The sequence below is a fragment of the Leucoraja erinacea genome, chromosome 12 (assembly GCF_028641065.1).
Source record: "Leucoraja erinacea ecotype New England chromosome 12, Leri_hhj_1, whole genome shotgun sequence".
Classification (NCBI taxonomy): Eukaryota; Metazoa; Chordata; class Chondrichthyes; order Rajiformes; family Rajidae; genus Leucoraja; species Leucoraja erinaceus.
In genome coordinates, this window is record NC_073388.1 from 20341633 (window position 1) to 20353636 (window position 12004).

General features: G+C 37.7%; 1 protein-coding gene across 3 annotated transcripts in view; it reads right to left on the reverse strand.

Annotated features, from left to right (window-relative positions):
- Window positions 1-12004, reverse strand: part of ocrl (OCRL inositol polyphosphate-5-phosphatase) — a 51385-nt gene that overhangs the window by 33895 nt on the left and 5486 nt on the right. For all 3 annotated transcript variants that reach the window (XM_055643743.1, XM_055643742.1, XM_055643741.1), the window contains exon 2: window positions 10908-10987. In XM_055643743.1, coding sequence (XP_055499718.1) covers window positions 10908-10987 — 80 coding nt within the window. The remainder of the gene's footprint in view (window positions 1-10907; window positions 10988-12004) is intronic.

A 12004-nucleotide genomic window follows, 5' to 3' on the forward strand; every position in this document is an offset into this window, starting at 1 on the left:
GATATTCCTCATCGATAAGATTAAATCGTACAATAAAAAGTGGTACAATGATCTCCAAGCAATTCATGCTCAAAGGAGTGTCTTGAGAGCATATAGCCAAATGGAAGATGTAAAATACCAATTACATTGAACATACAATTGCTGCATGTTAGATAGGCCGTGAAGCTTTGCATACAGGCAATTCAATAATATGATAGATTCGTTTCTAAGAATCAGAGAAAATTGTGTTATAGAAACATTTGCGCCAATGGAAGAAAGGGGCTTCAGGGTTAGAGATTTCAAACTCACAAGCACAAAGTTATGTTTCTGCACTATTATCAAAAACAAAAGTCTTTTCAATAGCAACACATTTATTATTGTAAGTTAAATATACTAAAGGCTGCATTTTACATTGTTTAACAAGTGTCGGAGGAGTTTGCGTGCAAATTTCAATAGCCATAACCAAATTGCAGCTTATGAAACAATGGTTTCCAATTATTGTGGGGAAGTTGCATGGAAACATTGACAGCTTTTTTGTATGTCAATTTTCAAAGCAACTTTTAGATGATTCTCTAGTTCCTTATGGAAGTACTACTATAACCAATTTAGCCCTCTTAATGCAGAGAGCCTTCCTAAATTTGCTACTCACATTAGATCCAATTAGCCTTACAGAAACACAGTGAAACACGAAGAACTACCAATTTACTTGGGCCTCCTCTATAGCCAGAGTGAGGACAACCGTAAATTGGAGTAGCAGCACCTCATATTTCGCTTGGGCACTTTACACCCCAGCGGTATGAACATTGACTTCTCTAATTTCAGGTAGTCCCTGCTTTCTCCTTCACTTCTCAGCTCTTCCTCAGCCCACTGTCTCCGCCTCTTCCTTTCTTCTTCCCGCCCCCACCCCCCCCCCCCCCCCCCTCGCACCAGTCAGAAGAAGGGTCTTGAACCGAAACGTTGCCCATTTCCTTTGCTCCATAGATGCTGCCTCACCCGCTGAGTTTTGCCAGCATTTTTGTCGACCAATTTACTTTGTTCGCTTCTAGTGATGGTGGACAAAGCTTTACAAATGTAAACTGTTAACTAGCAATTGAGTTACTTCTGTGTTATTTGTCAAAAATGACTTGAATCAGTGACCTTTGCTTCTTCGAGCACCAATTCCAGTTTGTCCCAAGAACCTGGAACAAAAGGAATCAAATTACCTCCATAAAGTTACAGCCATCCGTATCTGTCAACACATCGGGCTTGTCAAATTGACACTACTAAAAACAAGAAATAATTAGAAATATGTCTTGTTTATATAATGAACAGAACTGTACTGTCAAGGAGAAAGATGTGCCGACTTTGAAGAGGGTGCAGATTAGGTTCACCAGCATGTTTCCTGGATTAAAGAGTATTAGCAAAAAACAGAGGATGGACAAATTTAGATAGATTTCTCTAGAGCATCAGAGACTGATGGCTGACTTGATAGAAAGTACCACAAAATTATGAGAGGCATGGATAGCCTAGCCAGTTTTATTTCCCCAGGGTTGAAATGTTAAATACAAGACATAGATTTAAAGCGAGAGAGGGAAGGTTTAAAGGAGATTTCACAAGGATCATTTTTGTTTTTTACAGCGAGTGTTAGGTGCCTGAAAAGTTTTGCCAGGGGAGGTGGCAGAAACAGATACATCAGCAATGATTGAATGGCAGTTAGACAGGCACATGAACAGGCAGGCAATGGAAGGATGTTGACCATGTGTAGATGGATGGGATTAGTTTAGATTGGCATCATGGTCAGCACAAACAACATGGGCTACTTAAACTATTTTTGACAAGCACTATTTTTTGTTTTATTAACTACTTCAGTGTTCCAAAATGCAACCAAAGCGAAGCTCAAAATAAGCAATGTGAATGATACTTAAAGAAAAGATGAGGATAAAATGTAACTACCATTAAAGTCACCATTTCAATGTAAAGTTATTTTGTTCCTTTATTTGGCCACAATTCAAATAATGGAATATCTAATTTGGAAGCATAAATTTTCACTGCAAAACTATTTTTGAGCTACAGAAATTGTCAGAAAAATTTTAAATCTCGAAATGTTTACAACCAACAGCATGGATTGCCATTGACCTGGATGTAATTTACCTCAAAATTATTACCTTCCAGGATTATCATAGGATCATAGATATTTGAGGCGCAGGAGAAAGCCATTTGCCCCACGACATCCATACTGGTTGAATAAGTTATCTGTTCATTTGAATATCAGCATTTCCAATCTCTCACCATTTTTTACTTTTTGTGCCAAAGCGGATATGTTTTTTTTCACATTATATTGCATTTATCATGTTCCAGATCGCTAACTCAGCATGTCTACATAGCCATGAAGCCTTTTTACATCCTGCCCCTATGAGGTCTTCATCATCAGCAAACGTGAAAACTCGATACTTGATCCCCTCATCAACTATTGTCATAGATCACAAGCTGCTAGGGCCCACGCATTGATCCCTGCTCCAATTATCTTAAATCTATGCCCCAAAGGAAATAAATACCGCTTCAATCCGCCTTACCTAAACAAAGCATTTATTTATTGTTTTAAACACCCCTCAGTCTCCTTTCTGCTGGAAATCTCCAATACGTATTCTTAGAAGACCTCCCTGGCAATATTCTCACACTTGGCACTAAAACCCTTTTTTGTAAGCACTGGCCAGAATTGCATTCCGTATTCTTTAAATTACATTGTATTTCCAGTATGATCTCATCCATGTCTAAGCTTAACAAGGGAACGTGGCCAAATACACAAATGCATTACTATCTCTAGATTGAGCCTTATTTATCATTTTCATAACAAGACTGAGATTTTACTACTTTCTTATTATCATCCAGCAACTTGTTTCATTTCCGATTTCTCATATCTGCAGTATTTTGATTTGGAACTCTTAAATTTAAGCATATCAATTGTCTATTGCATGAAAATTAATGATTGATAATGCTGAGATACAATACTTATCAGATTACCTCTAAAGAGATTAGATTCAGTTGCTAATCAGCAGAATGAAATGATTATGCAAAATTTGTGGTTATATTTTTAAAAACACTAACATTATCCAAGTAGGAGATACAACAAAACCTACAAAATATCTAAGTTTGTTTGAATATTTCTTTTTCATCAAGTTAACTATGGAGGTAAAGAAATAACATGCAACTTGCATGAAAAAAATCACTATACCTTACCCATGGAGTTGGTGGGTTAATGTTAGAAATCTTTGCAAGGTTTCCTCAGAAAGGCAGACTTATCAGCCACCAACCCAAGCTGGGAAAATCACTTGTTGCCAGAGAATCCAGATGTTTGAATGAAATTTAACAAGGCAATTGTCTGTACCCTGCAACTAGAAAGCAGATAGAAGGGGCCAGAAAGTTCTAGATCCTGCAGAAAAAGACAGGGTGTGGGAAGAGAGAAAGAGTGAGAGACAGGTGAAGGAGAAAACAGAATAAAAAGAATTGCAGTTTTCACAGTGTTCCAATGGAACCATAAACCCATGCTGACTGAAATATGGATAGAAACCTTTTTTTAGGCAGGAATCAAGTTGGCAAATTCCACCAGGTGGCGCTGTCAGCGATGGCAGCCTCGGCAACAGTCTATCTTTTCATTTTTTTTTTTGTTATTTTCAGTGTTTTAAAAAGTATGTGTTAAAGTTCTCTGGTTTGTTTTATGTGGGGGAGGGGTCGGGGGAAACTTTTCTCAATCTCTTACCTTGCTGGAGATGTTTTCCGGATCATATCTCTGCAGCCTAACATCATGGAGCTGGCAGCCTTGCTCCAGACTGACTTTGAGCCCCATCGCGGGGCCGTGGACTTACCATCGGAGCCTGCAATCCCTTGCTTGGGATAGACACTCCAACCGCGGCCTGCAGATTTCAACATCGAGTAGCTCGCAGTCTCAGGTAGAGACTGATGTTGGGAAGCTCCAAAGTCGCAGGAGGTTTGACTAGCCCCGACCCAGGGTCCAATCGCCCAGCGCGGAGGAGCTGAGATCCTCCCGATATGGGAGCTTGATCGCCCCGACGTGGAAGGCTCGACCGCTGGTTGCGTGAGCCAAGATCGCCCTGACAACGGAAGGCTCGAGTTCCCCGACCACGGGAGAACAAAGAAGGGAAGAAGATTGAACTTTTTTTTTGCCTTCCATCGCAGTGAGGAATGTGGGGGAGTCGCTGTGGTGGATGTTCATGTTAAAAATTTATTTGGGTGTCTTGTTGCTCTTCACTGGTATGACTATGGCAAATTAAATTCCTCATACGTCATAGACAATAGACCATAGGAGCAGGAGTAGGACATTCGGCCCCTCGAGCCAGCACCGCCATTCAATGTGATCTTGTCTGATCATCCACAATCAGTACCCTGTTCCTGCCTTCTCCCCACATCACCCGAGCCCTATCTAGCTCTCTTGAAAGTATCCAGAGAACCTGCCTCTGAGGCAGAGAATTCCACACTCACAACTATGTGAAAAAGTGTTTCCTCATCTCCGTTCTAAATGGCTTACTCCTTATTCTTAAACTGTGGCCCCTGTTTCTGGACCCCGCCAACATCGTGAACAAGATTCCTGCCTCTAGCGTGCCCAAACCCTTAATAATCTTATATGTTTCAATAAGATTTCCTCTCATCCTTCTAAATTCCAGAGTATACAAGCCCAGCGCTCCATTCTCTCAGCATATGACAGTCCTGCCATCCCGGGAATTAACCTTGTGAACCAATGCTACTCTCCCTCAATTCCACTTGAGGAAAAGAGCATAACTAAAGGTCATCAATATAGGACAGCCATCAAGAAATTGTTCATAAGAACATTATGATTTTCACCCTTTTCTAGTTTAAATATTTCCATATTCTGTTTCAACATTAGAACACATTTCTGCTTTGCACTTCTGCCATGAGTATTCTTACCAACATTGTGGATAGGTGGGAAAATGCAGCCGTTGTTGGAACACAACTGAAACCAATCGCCACATGTAAACACATGCGACGGATTAACAGTGCACTGCTGTGTCAAAGACTGATGGGAACCAGCAAATGAACAAAATTGCATCGGATCCCAGCTTGCCAAATTCAAATTTAAGATTCTGAAAATGTTAAAAACAGTTTAATTTCTTAGAAAATGTGTCCAGCTGCATGACAATCCAGACACACAAATACCAGTAAAGGAGAGCTTACCATATTATGCATTTTTCTGCGAATGCTCAAAATACGTAGTTCGTTAACGAACTGCATATTTTGAGCATTTGTAGAAAATGCATAGACATATCTAAAACCCACACATTTTTCTATTCGAATATTCAACATACAGGACTTGAATGAAATAGGGAACATAGCATCGAACCCACAGGATCCATAACATCTAGAAATACAGGAACAGTTGGGGGATAACGTCATGCCAATAACAATTGAAGTGTATAGATGTGTTACCACTAAGTCACCTACCCCTCTTTCTACCGAATCTATAACTTCTGAAGAATGAGGTTTACATCAAGCAAAGCCTCCTGCTTTGCTTGGATCCTGTCATATTAAGAATGCATTATTTTCCTCTTGAACTAGAATTAATACAGCATAAGTTTCTACAGAATCAAAACAGTCATATTTTTAAATACTAGTAACTAAACTGGATATTAAAATCACATCCTAAATATCTACTATAGAGTTCTGAACCAATGATCAAGAGGCATGAATGTGAATCCCACCATTTCATCTTCAGAATTTAAATTCAATTAATTAAATGAGAATTTAAAAAGCCAGTCTCAATAATAATCATTATGAAATCACTAGATAGATGGAAAATGTCATCCTGTCATGCTGATGTCCTTCTTAATCCCATCTGTTTTATAAAGGAAGAAATGCGCTATCCTTAGTTCACATGCGACTCCAATGTGTCAACTTTTAAATGATTACTGAAATGGCTTAGCAAAGGGCTCGCAGCTGTATCATAACAACTGCACTGAACAGATACAACAGATACAATTTTTGCCCAGTGACTTTTGATATATCACATATCAAACGCCTTCTGCAAATAAGCATAGTACATCCACTGGATCCTTTTGATTCAGATCATATTGATAGATGGGTGGTACGGTGGTGCAGCAGGCAGTGCTGTTGCCTCGCAGCTCCGGTTTCCTTTTTACATTCTACAGAAGTTGGTTGGCAGTTAATAGGTAAAATGTAAATTAGCTTGCAAAAATTCTTGACTGGAGAATTAAGGAAGGAAATGACAAAACCAAAATAATCGCACCTAATTCTAAATACCCATCGAATTAGCCTTTAATAGTTGCCTCTGTGGCCTGTGGCTGCCTCCTTTTTAATCTCCCTCCTTTTTCAACTCGTTACATTTGCTATTTTTCAATCGATAGGAACCTTCCACAAACCAAGATAATTTTAGAAAATTCGATTCAACATATTAACCATCACACTAGACTTGCATTTACAATACTACCAAACTTGAACTCATTCTTCTCTTTCTAGGGTAGCTTTCACTGTGACCATTAATTAATGGCATCTCTGCACAAACCAGGTATTGTAAGGCCCACGGTGTGTTTGTCTCAAGAACTCAATGTTTTATTAGGACCCAAGTACATTAGACCACAACTTCGACCAACAGTTTTCTTAATTCCTTTTTCCAATTCCTAATTTATATCTACATCTGGGATGTCATTTGTATTCTCTGCAGTGAACATTAATGTAAAAATACATGTTTCATTCATTTATCATCCCATTATTTTTCAATATTAATTTACTAAACATGTTTTCTAAGGACTAATGCTGAATTTCAATATTTAAAATATATCTTTCGTGATTCTAACCATCTGTTTTTACATTTGTCCAACTTTGTCGTGCTCAATATTCCTTCCTTTTAAATTTTTTAGTTGTGATTTCTCTGTTAATATTCTGTATAATCTTTCTGAACAGCCATTCTGCCTTGTTGTATTTAGACTGAGCCAACAGTCTCAGAGGGACTCCCATTTTACTTCTCAAAACTCCCACTTATTACAGTAATGGGCCAGTCCCACTTAGGCGATTTTTTGGGGACTACAGGCGAGTGCCACAAAATTTTCACCATGTTGAAAATTTTTCAGCGACAGTGGCGACAAATTTTGTTGCCGTAGTTGATATTGTAGGTGAATTCCATTAAAATTAGTCCCTGGCAGTTGCCGAAAGAGTCGCCATTATTTTATGTCTGATTGGTGCATGACTACTCTGTGTATTCTGAAGGATTCCCCTAACGGTCAGCCTCGCATCACCAATCCTTTAACCTTACTTGTCAGGTTATTTCTAGTTCTATTTGAATGCTTTCATACTCAGCTACAGGTTTAAAATATCAGACACAAATTAATTCTTCTCTTCCTCCAAAGCAGCTTTAGTTACCACAATGTGGTCATTAATTAATCCTAACAAATTGTGCAATATCAGGTCTCTTAAACCTTGTTGCATTCTTGACGTGAGAACTTGCCATTCTAAGAAAATTCCCAAAGCACTACAAATTCCTCATCCAGGCAATCTTTGCCTATACTATGTTAAAAAAAAAACTTTCTTGCTATGATACATAGATGAGGAACTCTACTGAGACTTCCTAAATTTATTTGAGAAATGGCTCAGGTTACAAAAAACACTCCTCATAATCCCAGCAAAAATACACCACAAATCAGCTTTATTCTGTTTTCAATATTTTACTGCCGACTCCTGAAATATCATGGCAGGCAGAAGCCATTTTGTGTTACATAGCTACTAATTAATGCTGGTAGGCCTATAAGTATTTTATTATAATCACTTCATACGTTAGTTGATTGGAGGACAGTAGTTTATAATCTTGACAATGAACTATTTGCATATTCTAGGTGACATTAATATAATTTATGAAATTAGTACATGAAAACAGAATGGAAAACTATCAAAAACTTAATATTAGAAATTTAAAATGTTTGAAATGAAATACACTTATCTACAGAGTTGGGAAAGAAATTAAATGGTACTCAATAATATACATCATCATCAGTACAAGTATTACATTCAGATCAAATCTTCCCTTCAATGTTTTCAATTGAGTATAAAACCAAGATGAAAAAAAATCAGTCAATTTTGGAAAATCTGAAGTAATCTACTATTGCTAATAATTTGTAATCGAAAGCAATCCAGATAGCTATTCCATAATTTAAATGCAAATTGCAGAGTTTTAAAAAATATTTTAACTTCCTTTGTTTGTCTTTAGTAAACTACTGTAACATCAGTAACAGTGTACACATTAAACAATCTAAAAAATACAAAAGACTAGAAATGCACCTTGGCAGCCTAGTCCAGACATTGTGATGGTCCCGTTCACTCTGCATCAATACCCAATCCTCTTCTCGTGGCACCTCCTTGTGCAACCATAAAATACAATATATAGAACAGTGCAGCACAGCTCATCCACACACAATGATGCCAATCTACCTAATCCCATCTGAGGTTCCAGAAAAATATAGTCAACGTTTGTCCAACCTCTCCTTCACGTTGACACTCTCCAGTCCAGGCAACATCCTGGTGAAACTCTTTTGCAACGTCTCCAAAGCCTCCACGTTCTGTCCACCACGTGTGGCCACAGCTCACACAAATCTCCACATGTGGCCTAATTAAAGTTTTATTCAGTTGCAACACAACTTGGGGACTTTTATCCTCTATGTCTTGGCTGATGAAAGCAAGCATGTCATATGCATTTTTACCACCCCATCCACTTGCATTGCCATTTTCAGGGGGCTGTCAATTTGCACCTCAAGATCCCTCTTTACATCACAATACATTGTCCCTTCCAGTCATTCAGGGACCCTTTCAGGTATAGCAATGATTTTATTTTTACTCTATCTCATTTAGCATATAGAGCTTGATGCTCATCATACAATCCCTTCTAACACAGTTTGCGTAACTGTTTTGCAAAACATCTCTATTCACGATGATCCCTAGCTTCCACCTACCCCTAAATGTCCATCCCTGTGATTTGCATCTTTGTGTTCTTACATTATTCCAACAAATCTTAATATGATCTTGAGGAATGGTATTGTCTTGTCTAACAGGTTATAATATCTCATCTAATGCAGATGAAGACAGATTAAGTAAATAGTCAAAGATGTGATATATGAAGTGAAATCTGAACATCTTTAATTGCCCATTTTGGGAGGAAGAATGAAAAAAGCACATTATCCAGATGGGAAGAGATTGCAGAACACTGAGATGCGTGTATGTGAGCCTTCATGTTTCACAAAGTGCTCATTTTCAAGTAGAGCGAGCTATTAGGAAAGCTAGCAGAATATTTTTTAATTTAAATCAAAAGACAGAAGGTTTATGCTTCATTTATATAGGGAATCGATAAAACCACATCTGGAGTACACGGTAAAGCAAGGATCTCTTTATTTAAGCATAAATTGATGTGTTGGAAGCCGCTCAGAGGAGATTTGATAGACTCATGTCTGAAATGGGAGAGAAGCTTGTATAGGCTAGGTTTGTATCTACCTGAATTTAGACATGCAAGGTGAAATCTTCTCTCAGAAGGTTTGGAGCCTTTGGAATTCTCTTCCTCAGATGATGGTGGAAATAGAATCCACAAATATTTAAAAAACAGTGGTACGTAGCTACTGAATGGGATAAAAGACAGCTGCAGGTGGTCGGGAATGTGGAGTCAAGATTAAAATCAGATCAGCCAAGACTTTAGTAAATGGCACAGCAGGCTTGAGGTGCCCAGTGGCTTACTCCTGCTCTCAATTTCTACATCATCGCCATCACAATTCAACAATGAATTCTTCAGGTAACCATCCAATCTACAATCAAATGTCACATTCAGTTATTCAGACAACACTCACCTTCACATGCACATAACCCATCTTAACTTTTTTTTCCTTACAAGGTCAATTATTATTTGAAAATCATATTATCTAAACTGGAACAAACAGAAAAAACTATTGGCCAAATTACTTAATGGTCATCTTAAGCCATCAATTTTCATATTGTAACTAGAACAGCTCAAGTGATGATTAATTTGTAAAATGTAATTAGTCTTCAATGTTGTAGAAGTAAATTAAAGAAACAAACCATAATGAATTACATTTGTACTGTAACAATCTGAAGAAAGCATGTTGCAAATAGTAACCTTAACATGACTGAATTTTATCTCAGTATTCTGAGAGAGAAAAACAAACCATGTATTAGTAATTAGTAATAATATTCCAAAACACCGCCGATTCTGAAGGGAAGTAAATGTATTTCAGAGAGGGAAAAAATAGACCGATGGGCTATTTAACATGACATTTATTGTTGAGAAAAGTTGCAATCCTTTAATAAGGATGGTAATACAGCATTAAAAAATAACCACACTACATAATTGGGCAAAGCTAACTTGGTTTCTCGAAGGCAAGACTATTTAATAAATTTTCATAGGTTTTCTGCAGATGTAAATAACAAGGTAGTTGAAGGCAAAATAAGTAAATATGGTATATGTGAATTTTCAAAGGGCAATTGATATTATGCAAACGATTGTCACATACAATTAGAGCTTGATAATACAGCCCAGCGTGAACGTGAGTATAGTCAGAGGATTAGCTAAAGGACGAAAAGCTGGAAAGATTGATGGCCTGTTGTGCTGTTGCCATTGGCATCAACCCTGCTTCCTCTTCCATTTACAATCTAAATTAATGACTTACATGAAAAGTATGTAATGCACATACTTTTCATGTAAGTCATCCTTGCTTGAAAGGAATTAAAATAGGAATTTCAGTGACAATAGGATTCAAACACCAACTCCAAATGTTAAACTCACTGCAGAAAATAAATTTCTCTTTATAATCACATCTCAGCAGAAGATGCTTCTGTTGAAAGGTGCAAACAAAACAAATGTCAATGTTTCAGCAAACACACAAAATCAAGTAAAAGCACGCAATACTTACTTATAGTCACCGTTGTTTTCATTCAGGTACAAAACTATTGGCACTTTCTGTCCATCTTTTAATTCAGAGCCTTTGACAGCTTTTCAAATTGTTAAGGAACAAGATGACAAAGGTAAACATAAACACTGACATAAATGTTCGTAATTGGGGAACAATCCTTGATTAACAACCTTTTGAATGAAGGGTTCACCTGTTTACAATTGCACTCCCCCACCAACAAATACCCCAAGACTACAGTGACTGTTCATTTTAGTTACCGGTCTATGGTGCAAGTCATCCTCAGCTTACCCAACTTCAGTACAACCCACACCGAACTTCAGTACAACCCACACATACGAATGAACATTAGGGATATTGGCCTGCAAGTTTACAGACATTATTTGCAACAAATCAATACTAGCTTTTCTAATCAATCCACACTTGTCCAAGTAACTGTTAACTCCATCCCAATTACTGTTTGTAGAACTTTCCTCACCAAAATGGCTGGTGTGGTTACTAGGTTTATTCCAACAAGTTTGCTTGTGTGATGTTTTATCAATTTTCCACTTCTCAAAAACACCATACAAGATTATATAGATGTTTGGAATATCACGGTCATCACTTCTACAATTTTGCCCCTTATTCTCAAAGCAAATTTAGATTTTTCCCACTTGATCAATGACTAAGTGCTGCTTGCCTTTCCAGTACATCCTCTTATCGATTTCTTATCTCAATTAAATGGAGACTGACAATGGATACAGAATCACTAACAATATAGTTGTAACTTTAAATCAACTTTATCATATATTAAGCAGTGAAAGTATATCTGATACTTGTATAGACAGTAATACTAATTTGTGTGCGCCTGAAAATTGTAACAGTGCACAGTGGTCTGACTGGATTTTTAGTTTGTAGTCTAACTTTATGCAGACTTTACAGGGTATGTAGGGTGTGAAAGGAATATAAGACTCTAGCCAACCATATTTAGTGTGTGTGTGTGTGTGTGTGTGCGCGCAGTTCTACTCGCCTCACTACAAGAAGGATGTAGAGGCTTTTGAGAAGGTGCAGAAGTGGTTCGCCACAATGTTGTCTGGATTAGGGGGTTACGTGAAGATTAC